General features: G+C 42.7%; 1 protein-coding gene across 1 annotated transcript in view; it reads right to left on the minus strand.

The window, feature by feature from the left end:
• Nucleotides 1-3,772: 3,772 nt before the first annotated feature.
• The window catches only part of PDE9A (phosphodiesterase 9A), a 49,134-nt gene continuing 37,377 nt past the window's right edge, over nt 3,773-15,529 (minus strand). The window contains exons 10-18 of the mRNA XM_009879327.1: nt 14,783-14,869; nt 11,572-11,676; nt 10,350-10,432; nt 9,314-9,470; nt 8,009-8,122; nt 7,242-7,346; nt 5,688-5,816; nt 5,405-5,500; nt 3,773-3,823 (exon numbers count right to left, since the gene is read on the minus strand). Of these exons, the coding sequence (XP_009877629.1) occupies nt 3,773-3,823; nt 5,405-5,500; nt 5,688-5,816; nt 7,242-7,346; nt 8,009-8,122; nt 9,314-9,470; nt 10,350-10,432; nt 11,572-11,676; nt 14,783-14,869 (927 nt within the window). The remainder of the gene's footprint in view (nt 3,824-5,404; nt 5,501-5,687; nt 5,817-7,241; nt 7,347-8,008; nt 8,123-9,313; nt 9,471-10,349; nt 10,433-11,571; nt 11,677-14,782; nt 14,870-15,529) is intronic.

A 15,529-nucleotide genomic window follows, 5' to 3' on the forward strand; every position in this document is an offset into this window, starting at 1 on the left:
TTTGCAGTAAAAGCCCACTGTTTAAACAGGAAAACTGAATAGTGCTTGACAGTACTTCTGATGGGCTCATACTCCAAAGCAGCATTCTGTTTCGTTCCCATATGGAACAGATGCTGTTATTATTGCTGCTCAGAGGCAGCATTTAGATTAACAGTTTCCTTGTACAGATACTTCTTTGGCATTACATAACCTCTCTATTTAACACACACTAAATTTTCATTGCAAAGTGGCTGCTGTGGGGGTATTCACATTTTTAAAAAGCTGTTTCTTTCCCAAGACATGCAGTTACACTATAGCCTTAGTTTGATCCGACTATGAAAGCCATACTGAAAAACGAAGTAAGTGTGGGGATGTGAGATCTCATCTTTTTTTTTTTTAAAAAAAAGGAAGTAAAATCCCAGGGCTCATCATTAGTTTTCCAAGCTAAACAGCGTGGGATAGTTACAAACTTTGATCACAAGCATAGGAGTAGCTATGTAAGGCTGGCATGCACGTGGCACTGTCATGATGCTGAAAAGATGCATGCAACAAATATGGAAAGTTCTTTGTAAGGCACCTATCATGAGCTGAAACAACAGCTCTGAGATGTAATATTCACTCTTATTCATCGGATTAGGGAGAGAAAAGATTAAATCACACTTGAGACATCTGTCTGATTGCCTCAAAAAACTTAATTTTCATGCTAAGTGCAGTTTTAAAATGTTACTCTGAAAATGTGTGACATTTTAATGGGCTGATTACCAAGACTCTCAAACCCATTAATTTGCATATGAATCACAATGTCAAATATTATGGGAGAAGTATACAAAACTAGAATTATGAGAGAATGCCTTTCATTCCCCTTGGTTAAACATATGTTGGGAGGATCATCTTTTAGAAATGTAGTATTACAAAGGCAAATGAGATTTAAAAATGCTGTGGTATTCCTATTTATACCAATAGCTGGCTGTGGTTGTACGTGTTTTTTTTTTACAGCCGTCTATGAATAGCAGCCTGGAAGTTGCCTGTTCTTTCAATAAGCTGCACAGCATGTTACAGCATCATGACAGTCAGTAGTGCAGCACTGAAGAGAGACTGCATTCCCTTCTCCGTGTTTCTGATGCAGCTCCAATAAAGCCAGCAGGCTTTCACCAATGTCTTCTGATCATTCCTCTCTAGCAAATAGTTTTCAAGTTGCCCTTAACAGTGATGGAGCCAAAACAAGCACCAAGGGCTGTCAATTTTCAAACTCGTGTGCTCTTTCATTACAGAAAACTAAGGAGCCTGCACTATGCAATTAGCTACCATGCGCCAAGGTTCACAACTAGGCTCGAGGGAGTTAAGCACATATATAAATACTTGTTTGATTAGGGCTTATGGTTAGAAAAAATCCTTGAACAGTTTCAGTGGGAGGAAGGTGCAGTCAAGTTCCTGCAGCAGGTTTTCTCATCTAGTCTAACTAGCTCAGTGTAGGACTTAGCATTTCCTAAGCAATTGTTTATGGTCCATGCACATCACATCTGCTTTGGGAGCTGATTTGTGATGGAAATATGCTTGAATGGAGATGGTAAATTTGATTTACTTGTGAAAAAGAAATGAAGAATTCCACAGCAAAACAATCTGGGTCACAATGTACTTTGGATTATATGATTTAGTACAGAAAAAGGCCCAAATCACATAATTCAGATTCAACTTTTGAGTACCTAATGTTCGAGGTTAATCAAAACTAGGGTTTAGTTCATCCATTCATGAAAGACGTCTGTGTAGCCTGGAACTGACCCTTGTGCTTGCATCTTACCATCTCCCTTGGCGTCCCCCAGGACTGTTCAAATCCAGGGGTCAGACTGTTCTCCAGTTTGCAGCAAAAAGCCCAAAACCACACACATACAAAACCATTTAAAGCAGAAGGCAGCCTGGGCAGAAAGAGGCACCAGCAGAGAGGACCAGCTGTGAGTCTGCCCTGGGTCTCTGGTTAGAGCGGTGGGCGTTTCAAGGTAATATTGATCTTCCCGGGAGTCCAGAAATTAGCTGAAGTAAAACAGTTTTGTGAAAAAGGAAGAGACCAAACATGGGAAAGAGCAGTGAGGGAGAAACAAGAAATAACACTCAGAATTAATGTGCAGAAACAACAGGACAATACATCTGAGTTTCCAGAGCGGGAGGTGGATTTTGTTGTTCAGAGGTGAGCTTGGTGCTAGGCCCTTGCCAGAGAGGCTGAGAGGTGTTTCCTGGGTCATATGGGGGAAAGACTGGCCCCCACTTGCTCATCTCTTTGAAAAACAAGCTAAGACAATGCATGTGACTTTGGACTTTGCAGAGGCATAGCACTAGTGTTACCCTTATTGCTAACACACCCAGCAAAGCTGATGGGGCAGCCTTGGGAATGGGGTCAAGGAGGACCGGAGTAGAGTGCCTTGAGGCTTTGCTGGCTGCTCGCCTGCAGCCGCTGGTGGGGAGGATGTCAGGAAGCCGGGATGCGTGCAAATCACTGGTGTCAGCAGCCGTGCCATGCCGGGAACTGATCCTGTCCACTGGAACACTCAGGGAGGGCAACCTCTTCCTGATGGGAAAAACCAGGAGAGCAGCATGGCCACAGGTCACCTCTCAAGAAGGGGGAATACTTGCACCCTTGCCTTTGGCGAGGCGGTGCATGGGAGCCACCCGCAGCATTGCCTGCCGTCTTTTTGCACGGCTGCAACTCCAGGCAGAGCTTGGTTCCTGACCTTTACAAAGTCATCAAAGGAAGTGAAGCACTTTTGGTATTGTGCTTATGGTGCAAGTATACCACAAAAATTGTTTCTAAAGCTTCTCCTTTACATCCTCTTACCTTGCATTCATTATGAAATAATTTGTCTTTAGGAACAGAGACACTTTTCGCGTGAACGCATACACAAAAGAAAACAAGTACATTTCTGTAGAAGAATATATTATTTAGCAGATCAGTTTAAAAGTAAAAAAAAAATCTGTACATCTTTGAGGGTTTCTCTTGTTGTTGATCTTTGCATCCACGAGGATGAAAATATGCTTGCACAGTGGTTTCAGCTTTGTGCTCCCTTCTTTGCTCATGCTGAAGGATACCATGAGGTGTAACTGTACCAGGCCGCAAAGCAAACCTGTCAACTCACTAAGGTTTCTTCTGATTTCTTCTAGTGTAAAAAAGAAAAAAACCTGTATCCACTATGTTTGGCTTCTGCACGTACTGTGAACACTACAAAATTCAGAGAAGAATACAGAGAAACCTGTCATTAGGGCAAACCAGACAAACAAAAATATATGCCAGGGCCCCTGTCAGAATATAAGCATCTGTTAAGCTATGCTGTAATTAGCATACTGCTGTACACATATATGTAGTATTTTGACTACAACAACCGTTTCTTCTGGTTTTGGATGCCAGTGGATCATTTTCCAGGAAAGGCTCCTTAGCCAAACTCTGCTTTTTCTCTGCAGACCGCAGTCAGTGCGGTCACTGGTTTTGGCAAACCTGCTGAAGATTTGAGCCGTGCTGTGACCTGTGCAATATCCGCAGGGGGAATCCTGCTGGAGGGGGCTGCAGTGGGCACACTGGGGGAGCGCAGGGAGCTCTTGGTGCCCCACGGCAGCAGCACCTGTGTGAGCGGGTTGCAGGCTGTAGAGAAGGCGCCCAGGCAGGCAGGGCATTCATGCTTGTCACCTCTCTGCATACGTGGTCCCAGCTGAGTTTTGATGTAGCCACCACCTCTGCTTGGCAAATACAGCGTTTCTCAAAACCAGAATAACCTTAGGGCTTATGTTCTGCTCAAAGATGTTTCTCGTCTCACTTTTCAGTGCTGCCGTTGGTCAAACTTTCACTTTTCTTGTTCTGGGACTGAAATGAAGAATAAAGCAGGATTAATAGCCCTGATTCACAAAGTGACGCTTTCTGCCACTGCTGTGAGTCGAACGCTCCTCTCTGCACAAGGTATGTGCAACATTTCTCAGGAAAGAACAGGCAGCAGCTTGGTATATCATAGGCACCTTTTCATCCTAGTGCCTCTGGATGTATGTCCTGAGTAAACAGCACTCTTTCTCATCCTCTGCTCTGCTAGGCTCTCAGATTATTAAGTAACTCCTCTGGTTTCAGGATATCTCTGAATTCAGGCATCTCCTATTTTCCTAAGACCTCTCGTGCCAATATACCATAATTAAAGCTCTATCACATTGTTTAAAATTCCTGTTTTGACAGCTTTTGTAAACCAGAAGCAAAATCTCAGTTCAAATTGAAAGAAGAACAGGGCTCAGAAAGTCTGGCAGACATATTTGAGTTCCTCTTCCCTCATTTAAGAAATGTTCCTCTCAAAGTGAAGGATGCCTAAAAAACTTTCTTCTCCTTTATGACTTAGTGCCCTCAAAGCATGTGCTCTTTGATGAACGAGCCATAGTATTTGAGCTGCTGAGGAGCTTTTCCTCCAAAGCCTTTGGAGGGAGGTAGGTGCTGTACTAGAAAGCTTCTATTCCCCTCATCCAGCCAAGGATGATCAAGTGAATGAACTTTCATCTTCCACATATCAAACAATATCAGCACAACTAGGGCTCCAGGGCACTTCTCAATTTATTTTCATGACAGAGTGACTGATAGTATCTTGCCTACGTGATGAATTTTCTTGTGTTAGAAAACCCTTACGCCGCAATGCCATTTGGACTGATTTTCTTGTCTGCCGTGGCAGGGAAAAGCAAAAGCTCTCGAAGAGGTATGTAAAGAAGGGGTGCAGGCCCGGTGCCACAGGCTGTGGGGTGCCACGGGAGGCAGGCTGGCACACCGGCTGCTGTGCTGTGGGTACAGAGCACCCGCTTCCAAGGCCTGGCCACCGTCTCTGTGAAAGAGACACCCTGTAAAGGGAGGTCCCTACTTAGCCCAGACTGTAAAATGGCTGTATTGGTTTTGTCTTTCATCCTACTGGATGCTGTGCGTGTGAGAATAATTCCCCATAAAATTTCAGATGCATCCTTGATGATAGACATGCCAGTAAAAGTTTCTTCCCAGAAAAGAAATTTATGCATTGGTGGTGCAGTGCCTCGAACTGCCTGACCCCTGGATATTTTGCTGCAATCTAGCCCAGGCTTACTCCTTCCCAAGCTAATGCAGCTCCTTCCTGGGAGAGGTGTTTACTAACGAGCTCCGCTCAGGTGGTTGTCTCTGGGTGTCTCCAGGTGCCTCTCTTGCAAGCAGCTCCCTTACCATGGCCATGCTTGCGTGGTGTCTGGTGGAGTCTGCAAGGGCATGTTTTTGCACATGCTTCTGGCTTGTGGTTCACGCCTTTCTCCAGGCAGGTGTAATGAATGTGTTTCTCACAATAATGATTATGCCATCAGCATTCATGCTCCTTTGGAGTTAAATGGCTACTAAATTATAATGTCTGACTTATTCAGTCATGATGCTTGCTTAATCAATAAGATATTTAGAGCTTACCTCTTTCATAGCATCATCTATCTGTTTTAATTCCTCGTAGCGGTCCCTGGATTCCCAAAGTGGCTGGAGCATCACCTCCTCCACTTCTGGAAATAGCTAGGAGAAAATAAGAGAAAGAACATTGGCATTCTCTTTGCTTTTGTTAACCTTTACATGCTAGAAATGGGCTGAAAGGCAAAATGTGAAGAATACATCCCTGTTTCCCCGGCTAACTAAACACCCGCTGGAGCAAGTGCTGAAGCTCTGCATATCCTCACTTCTGCCTTAGCCTTGAGTGACTTACCTTTGTTACTGTTTCGAACATGGGGATGAGAACAAACTTTAGGAAGCCAATTTGTGCTGTTGGCTTTGTCACTTTGTCGCGGTCCATGAATGGTGCCACTGGAAGCCCCTCAGATTTTTCCCGGTCGCTCTGGAACAAATCCCGAGTTAACAAATATTAATCTCAGCTAGAAGCCTATAAGGGAGAGTAATGCGCTAAGTAGATCACTAGCTAAAGAGCAGTAGCCTTCAGATATAGATCTCAGCGGTGTCTCTAGACAGCACAGAATAGAAATATGCTTCCCTCAGGCCAACGTATCCTGCTTTGTTGAGAGCAAGCATCTGAATAAAGAGAACTCTCTTCAGTTACATCTTCTCAGTACTGGCATGAAAGCATTTGCCTCCAGGCTTATGGGACAATGAGGCCAATTGGTTCCCTTTGCAAATCCACAGGACTTCTGAGGTAAAATATTTCTGAGTGGTCAGGAAGGTGATAAAGGCTGCTCTGGAAGAGATTTCCTCATTGTTCTCCAGAGAGTGATTATTTTCAGGTATTCAACTAGAAATTACACATCCTTCCTTACTAATCATTAAAACTAGTTCTGGCTAGCTGGGTCAATGGTGAACAGTTCCGCTGACTGCAATGGATTTACCTAGCTGTGTACTTGATCATGTAACTCAGTGTTCCTGTGCAAGGAGGTCACAGACTGTGTGTGCAAAAAAGATATCCTGTAGCACCTCCCAGTTATTGGATCTTCTGGCACATAGACCTTTTGCTGGGTGGACAAAGCGGTAAGGCAACCAGATACTGTAATTTTAAGTAAAAAGCTGCAGATGAGGTGTGCAAGGAGTGTTTCTGGCACATCATTTGAGCTATCTGTGTCTAGTGAGAAGCCCTCCTCAGTATGCACTCTATCAAGGTAAAGCCAGAACACACAAGAAAGCTCTGGCACCTTCTCCTCAGAGCACTGCAGCCGTGTGTCTCTTGAAATCCCACAGCTGCAGCACGTACATACAGCTCATGAGCCTGGGTGCTGGACGTGGTTGAGGGCTGCTCTTCCAGGGATCAATTTTTAAGCAGTCAGAAACTGTGTCCAGCTGGGAATCCAGTGAGGAGCAATGGTCTTGGGAACTTAAAGTCTGACTTTGCACATGTCAGCAAGTTGTCTGCTTTGTCTTTAGGTAAATGTTCACACACAGTGAAAATCAACTAAACCAGTTCCTGTGTGTTATTCAGTATCATTTATTTCACAACTTTCTCTTGCTGCTGCTCTTGCCCTTTTGGCTCAAAAATTGTTTATATGTCAATTGAACTTGCAAGGCAGCCACTTGTATAAAGAACAAGCTTCACTCTGCTAGCACTAGGATTTCTATGTTGCTGTTGTCTGTCATCTGCAGATTATGGTCAAGTGCATTCACTTACTTTCTGAGCAGCTTTTCCTGCTAAAAAATTCTGTAAAAGAAGCCTTTCCATCCTAGAGCTAGACTGGGCTGTCAGACAGCGGAGCACCTGTAGCTGAGGTGGGATTTAGGAAGAGCAACAATTTGTGCAATTGCCTCTCTCCCTCATTCTTACCTGCATAAAATATTCCTCTAGTAAGCAATCTACCCAGGGCTCTGCTACTTCCATCGGACGGACTTCATTGGAAATATCACAGCATTTTATCAGTATCATCTTCAGCTGAAAGAGGATAATATTTTAATACTATAGTCATATTGCCAGCCTTTTTTTCAATTATCCAGGACCCGTGTCTTTACAATGCAACGGGAGGCAATGTTTTCAAACAGGAAAGTCAGTCTTAGGATTAAATCAGAGAGTCTTAAATGATCTCGATTGTTTTCAACTCCCTCAGTTACTCTGGTAAATCACTTATCCCCTCTCTGCCTCAGTTTCCCTGTCTGTGGCACTGGGACGTGTCACAGTGGGATATGCACTTTGCTGCGTGAAGGGATTCAGCCACAAATGACCACCAAGTTGTTTGTGGAGCACTTAGAAGCAGCTGGGGAGAAGCTTTCCTGGGCACCATAGACAGATGGATTAGGAAGTTGAGGAGATATTCTTGCGGATACTTTTTGCCCCACAGTAAAGGATGATAAGAATTTTCATCCTGAGAGAGTAAAAATATTTTTTTTCTTGAAGGGATGCCAGGATAATTCTAACGCTGGGATAATCTGTTTTATATAGAGCATTTCCAGATTTTATTCTTTTTGGTGGGGTAGAGGATGTAGGAAGGATTTATTTTCAGTCACGTATATTGAATCTTGCTTTTCAAATGAAAAAATGTTAATCTAGAATCTTTCACACTATGCACAGAAAATTAACAATATACAAAACCGCCTTACACAGGTCATGTGTTCTTCATTTGAGTAATCAAAATTTTCCATTTTTTCCTTGAAAGAGTCCAGTATTTCAGCATGTCTCGCCATGTCTGTAGCCAGGATTAGCGTAATTATCCCCTAGCAATGAAAATATGTTCACGTATTAACTTGACATTCTTTACCAGGTGTACTACTGCAGAGCAAAGTTGGCTCTTTCTTACATGCAAAAAGCCTCAAATGCATTACATTTTTAACACCGAAAGGGGAAGTTTCTGATCTGAAACTGCCAAGTAACCTAAAACAGGATTATAAACATTTCATGGTATATGAAGATCATGGTTGGATTTTTCTGTAACACAAGTGTGATATTCTATGGGCACTCAGGTTTTTCCTTCCTTGGAAAAGAAAGGAAAACAAACTGTGGTAAAACAAACTGTACAACAGAATTTTAGAAACCACACTCTCTTTGCCAGGATCCACTTTTTGCTCATTGGAAAGCACTATAGATTTTGCTGCTGACTCTTAGCGGCCCTAAGAAGATCGGTAGACATGGATGTCCTCTGTGCTCATCCTCTTTGGATTAAGGACTTTGAAATACTCAGATGCAGCAGATGTGTTAGGAGCTCTGTGTCCTCCTGCTAGGCAGGGTTTATGATGGGAAAATGTGGTTAAATTAAAGTTGCGGGTTTTCATACAGATCTATCCCTCTTGGGCCTGTGCCTGTTTCCCACACATTGGCAGAATCAGTAACTCCAACCAGACCAGCATGTGAGCCCTTACACTGATCTGCTTTTTCATTTGGTGTATAAGGAAGGCATAACGTGGAAACCAAGGCTGAATTTGGCCCTTAGTGCTCTAATGGGAATTGTGGCGTTGTTCATTGTCTCTGAGATAACTGTGATGACTCCCAGTTCACCAGAGCCTTTCCCAACAGTGCAAGTGCTCTACTGTTGTAAATCTTTTCCCATTTTGAAGCCCCTCTTAAAATTAATACAATGTTCTCTTAAAGCATAAACTTCTGCCATGTGACCGTAATTGTTTCCCAGTCAGAGCTAATTGTCTCCTTCGGTAATATAAATATCTACCCCGAAATGTCATAGGCTTTAATAGTCAGGATGTACTCATTACTTCTCAGCAAGACATTCCAGGGAGTGCAGCTGTGGAAATTTTCCAAGAATCCCTTTTGAATCCTTCCAGTGCGAGGGGAGAATGATTCTCTAGGGAGTCTCTAGGGAGAATGATTCAATTGCATTGTACAGCAGGGAAGTCTGTGCATGCTTACATCTTCAGGAACAGTTTGTACGACACAGATGGGAACAGCATTCGTACCTGTCTTATCTGCTTGAATTGCTCCTGGTTGACGTTGGAGAAAATGTTGTATTCTGGCTGGGAAATGATCTGGAAAGCCACAGCGCAGTGGTGGTTCTCCAGTGGGGAGATGTCGTTGTAGCGTACCGCAAGCTCCGTTCGTGCATTTATCTGATAGCTAGTGTGAGGTAAAACAATGAGAACTCCTGCAGACACACACCAGCTGCTCTAAACCATGCTGCTTACTTTTATTTACATTCTTTTCAATACTTAAGCAATTAGCTGCAGTTTGGGTTTTGATTGTTAATACTAAATCAAATTTTTTAAGGAGATAAGTGTGACTTTAATATCTTCTCAGGCGCTATTCCCTTGTAATGTTTTTGGTTTTGTTTTTTTTAATTTTACCAAGTCTTTGTAGCTTAAAACGATGTAGAACAAACACAGAAGGAACTGTCTGGGCTTTGTTCAACCTCTACTAATGTAAACTGAGAAATTCTCACTGATTCCCATCAGAACTGCGTTCTGCCCTTATTTAATGAACAGCTACAAGTAAATTAGACTCTCTCTCTCTTTTTCAGAGACACGTACATGCACGTAGAAGTGTCCATGGGTCAACAGGTCTAATTTCCTCACATGGTAATATTTAGAATAACATACACTTCATGATTTATAATTATGAAGTAATGTGTAAGTTAAATCACCCTTTGCATTTTAGTGTAATTATTCTATTTTGGTCAATGGAACTACAACCATTCATGACCTCTCTCTCAGCTGTAAAACACTTAACTGTATTTTCTTGGAGTGGGGGAAAGTGTTGGAATAAAAGTCTGAAAAAGCATTTTCCTTACGGAGCCAAGGACAGCTGGCAGCCCTACCCAGACCTGAGCTTTCTGTGTGAAGTTCTGCCGTCGTCCATGTGTGAGTGAACAGCAGGACCTTGGGGAAGGGTTGTGGCCAGCTCAAGCTATGAGGAGGAAAACCTGATCTACCAAATATGCCAGCTTGTATTACCTTCTCAATAAATTTTAAGGGAAGAGAAAGCAAGAGACAGACTTACGTATTGTTATAGCCTGGATGGTCCAAGTCATGGCATACTGCTGCAGTCATGAGAATTAAGATGTCAATTTGGGAAAATTTCTCCTAGAAAATACAAAACATTGATGTAATATTGCCATTTCTATTTTCCCTGTCCCCATAACTGAAAAAAAGTGGAAAAAAAATCCACATTTACATCTTAGAGAAATGCAAATCCAAGCAAAACTAAGTATTTTTCCACAGATCAAATTGCTTCGGTCAAGAAAGAGAATTCTGCCTTCCCTTCCAGTAAAAATGACTCAGGTTTGCCTTTGTTGCATTAAATAATAGCAGCTCAAAGGAGGCAATTTTTTGAAACTTGCTCTTACTGCAGAGATCATACAAAAGCACTGAGATGTTAGTACAGTCTCTTAGTAGTCATCTGAGCATCCTGATCAGTTAAGGGAGGTCTGGAAGATAGCTTAATTGCCATTGTATTCTGCATTAACCAAAATTATGAAAAGAGGGAGAAGAATTAAGTGATGTGTTCCCACAGCTTCTGAATAGGATGAAATAAGTTTTTCTTTATACTATTACTGGTAAGAAAATAGGCTTAGACCAGTAACTGAGATGTTTAACTATGAAGAAGAAAGCGTTTTTTTGAACTGGATAAAAGTGATTTGTGCAGAAATGAAATGAATATAACAACACAGATTATTGAGTCAGTGAAAATAAACGATGCCTATAGTTTTGGGCAAAGTACAGGTCGAACATGAATCTTGCATACAGTACACGAAGGGCATTATTTGCATTAGCTCACTCAGGTGCGAGCATATATTTTGAAAAAAAACTCTTGTGGGAACATTTTGTGTCACAGATAAAGAATTTATCCGCACACCATAGTCCAGTAGGCTTTTGGATTTGATTCCCAGATATTTCAGAGCTATCAGAGCACAAAAAGATCTTCAGTGTACAAAATCGGGATATCCAGGAGGTGAAGGTTGCTTCCTAGGAGCCTCAGAAAGCTGTGCAGGTGCTTGGAGTCTGGGGTGGGATGGCTGAGAAGGCAGCCAGAGGTAGAAATGCAGCAGCGCTTCTCCTCTCCCCAGAGACTGACCAAGTGCAGCTACTGCAAAAGCTCATCACTTGCCAGCAAGCTGGTGGACAGTTTTGCCAGAAAAGTGTCACAGGTGTCACAGTGCTCGGTGCATGGACACGTGCCCCGTGATGGAAACGGAGCGGTACTGTGGAGGTGGGCGTCCTACCTGGAGGCTGCAGAGAGAGATCATGCTGTACATCATCTGGGTCACGCAGAAGCAGTGCCGGAAATTGTGAAAGGGATTGTTTCTGTAATTGTCATGAATACACAGCTGCAAAGAGAGGGAATGAAGCAGTCAGAGACAGGAGAGCTCTTTCTTTATAAAAACATAATTATATACGCTTCCTAGACTCCCTGCAAGCCCTTTTTATGTCTATAGGAGTCCTATGGAGCCAGTATTATTTTCTACTAGGACAGAGTGGCAGCAGAAGGCCCTCTGACACTCTCTGCCTTCATGTGGGAGATTGAGATGTTACTGCCTTTCAAGAATTTTCCAGCAGGTAAAGCTCATCGCAATTTCTTTCTCATCCCAGCACAGCTGCGAGTGCATCTCAGTCTTGGGATAGGACTCCCTGCTCTCATCCTGAATTTTTTTTTCAAACCTTGCAGTGGTTAAACGGTGACTGTGGGATGTGTAAAGAACTCAAAGTACATCCCCATTCCCCTCTCTCACTGAATGTAAATTGCAGCTTTGAAATCTTCAAGGCTGAAAGGCTGTTGTTATTTCATTTGCACATGCTCAGAGGTGGCACTTTGGGATGTGCTGCTTGGCAAAATGAAGCTGTGAACGCACACGCACTGGCATACCTCTGTGGATTTCATGCGCTAGGCAGCATGGGAGAGCTTGAGTTACATAGGCACACGGGACTGACTTCTGTATGCTTTAACTTTCTACAGATCCTAGCTATGTGCCCTGATTACAAATGCAAGCTAAAACTTGTCTTTCCACGTGTCCTCGCTACTGCCAGCTGGGCTAGCTGAGTGATGCTGGCACAGCTGGATTAACACATGCCACAGTCCTTCTTCCAATGCACTGGACAGCCTTGGGTATCCTTTCCTGCACAAAATAGCCAAGAAGTCACAGCCGCACTGCCGGACCCCTTCTGCTGAATCCTCCGTAGCCTGAACCCTAGAGAGCCCTTACGCACATGCTTCAATTACTGAGCCTGAATTAATGATGTGGAGGGAATTCGTGTCCCCTTCTCCAGCCAGATAGTGAATTTACTTCAGGAGTCCTCAGGCAGGATCAGGATTTAACTCTTCATCCTGGGACCTGGCTTCAGGGAAGCCTCAAATCTCTGGATGGGGTCAAGAGAACTGTGGGTTTTCGAGGCTTATTCAGTATTTGGGGGCTTCATTGCAAAAACTGTTTGGATTATTCTGCAGCAAGGATTTTAGAAATATATTACATTATTCTGAATGGAATAACTAATGGCACAGTATGGTTGACGGCCAGGCTCCCAGGTGGTGGACAGTATCTCACAGCCTCCACATGGACACTGCGGTCATGCCCAGGCATCGTACAACACTGCGCGGGTATAATGTGTCCACGAAACAGTGGAGCCCAGAGCATGCCAGGGGACCCCTGACTCAGAGCACTGAAGGGCTGAGTAACTGGGTTGTATCAGTCATCCTTTCCTGTCCTTTCTGGAACATTTCTGCAGTCAACAGATGTGGGAGCAAGAAAGCAAGCGTATGCATGAGGTGGCTTTTCCTCACCCACTTAAGTTCAAGTTGATGCCCATACCGTGCCTGGGGAAGTACCATAGTTTGAAGCAGAGTCCCTGGGGCTTTTATTTAATCATCTTCCTTTCTGTGAAGCTAGTGTTTAAGACAAGAAATCTCACTCTGTCTCACCTTTTGCAGAAAATACATTAATAAACTCCCCCGTTGTTCAGAACAGGGCTGTCTTAAATGCTGGTGGTAACAAATTACTTGGAGATAAAAGCTAACAGGAAGCTGCCTGTGGTAATCTGTGTGGGTGGCATGTTGATGCATGTTGACATATCACCTTGTTTCCCATGTTTTCGGGCTGTGAGACAGGAGGACGAATTTTGCTGTTTTATCTATCCTGTGCTAGCCTGGATTGTATTCGGTTTCATCCCACCCCTTCTGCTCAGCTGCTTTCTGAGGTCAACAATACTGAGCTTTTCATCTGCCTTCTTCAGAGAGAGATTTCCTAGGTCCCAAACATTTTTTATATGTCCTTTAATGCAGTCACACCATTTTTCTAAAAACACTTAACCAGTCCTAGGCATAAATTCCAGCTAAGCCTTATGCCTTCTGTGGAGATGTGGTGGCATCAGTCCATTTTATCCCTTATTCCAGTCTCTGATCACCTTTGTTATCAGTCTCTGGTAATACCTTGTTAACTTCAGCCAGCATCAGCACACCAGTGACAGTCACTGCCCTGTGTATACTGGTGTCCGGGTGCTTTTTCTTCCGCTGTACTTTGTGATATGATGAATCCAGTGGTTTGCTTTATGTTTTCTAGCTGCCTTATCACTTTGTGGAATTTGTTCAAGCCTTTCTGGGAGTCTACACGAATCATGGAAAACAGTTCCTTCTCTTCTGTTCATACTCTTCAGGCAATTTGAAGAGATTAGTGAGATTCTTCTCTACAGGGATCATGAGACATCTGTATGATGAATTCCATATCATAATGGTTTTAATTATTGTTTCAAGCATTTTTTTCAGGTAGAGATGTGGGTTTTACTAAGAATAATTCTTGAGGGTATCCCTAGATCCTTTTTAAACAATGGGTAAAATATTCACTGTTCTACAAACCTCTGGGAATATGATGGAGTTTTCTGAGAATGAATCATAGAGTCATAGAATCATAGAATCACAGAATTATAGAATGGTTTGGGTTAAAAGGGACTTCAAAGATCATCTAGTTCCAACTCTCCCACCATGGCAGGGACATCTCCCACTAGATCAGGTTGCTCAAGGCGCCATGCAGCCTGGCCTTAAACACTCCCAGGGATGGAGCACCAACAGTCTCCCTGGGCAATCAGTTCCAGTGCCTCACCACCCTCATCTAATGATTATTGCACTTACTGGCTTCGTTTTTTTGGCCGTTTCTGAAGCCATTTGTCTTGTCTCCATTTACAGTAGGTACCAAGAGCATTCACTAGAAATGAACTGCTTTCTGAAATAGAAAGCTCAGCAAACAAATGTAAAAGAGTTTTAAAAAATGCCATGTTATCACAAGAAAACAAACATTTGCTGAAGTATTTAAAATTTAAGAATCTGTATAGACTGACTGCTTTCAGTAGGATTACTCATGTGAGTAAAGTCAATTCCATGACCAAATGCTTTGATTACTGATTTTTGAATTTGAAAAATTGCAAATATCAGGAATTTGAAATACTTACCAACCATCTCTTTAATGTGATAGGATTGATGTTGAAATCTTTCACCAACCCAAGATCATGGTACATATGTTCCAAACAACTCAGCATCTGCAACCAGGAACAGATAGGTTATTGGCTTGGTGTGTGTCACTTTACGATATATTGCAGAGTGAATTTTCTCCATGCAAGCACTGAATAATTGCAGAGCTCTCTTGTTAAGATGAAGGCAAGATGTTCAAAGATTGCCTTATTAAAGGCAGTGCAAGAGGAGAGACAAGGGTTCTGAAAGCCTCTGGAAGTAGGTAGATTGCTGTTGACTTCATAGGTTTTGTGCAGGGCTTTGAATCACACCAGCTCTCTTCAGTGATTCATGCATATCATAGCAATGCCTTTGCACATAAAAGTATTGCCTTTTTTCTCATTCAGCTGGGATGTGTTCTAACACTCAATGAGATCAGTGAGAGTTTTTCCACTGACTGCACAGGCCCTAGATACACAGAAATGAATCAAGCCCTAGTTGTCTAGAAAACGACAGCAGAAAAGAGGACATCCTTAAAGAAATATCTATTTTAGATATGTGTCAATATCTTCTTTCTTTATGACTTTTTGTGAATTCCTAAATCCGCTATCTTAACTTGGATTTCTTGTTTTAGAAAATACCACCCACCATAACACCAAAAAATTGCAGCAGGTTTGTCACCATCCATTCCTGTAAACTGCAACTGTGAATCTCAGTAGCTGAAATGTAAAGGCAGGAACTTCTTTTGA

The sequence above is a fragment of the Apaloderma vittatum genome, unplaced genomic scaffold (assembly GCF_000703405.1).
Source record: "Apaloderma vittatum isolate BGI_N311 unplaced genomic scaffold, ASM70340v1 scaffold9382, whole genome shotgun sequence".
Classification (NCBI taxonomy): domain Eukaryota; kingdom Metazoa; phylum Chordata; class Aves; order Trogoniformes; family Trogonidae; genus Apaloderma; species Apaloderma vittatum.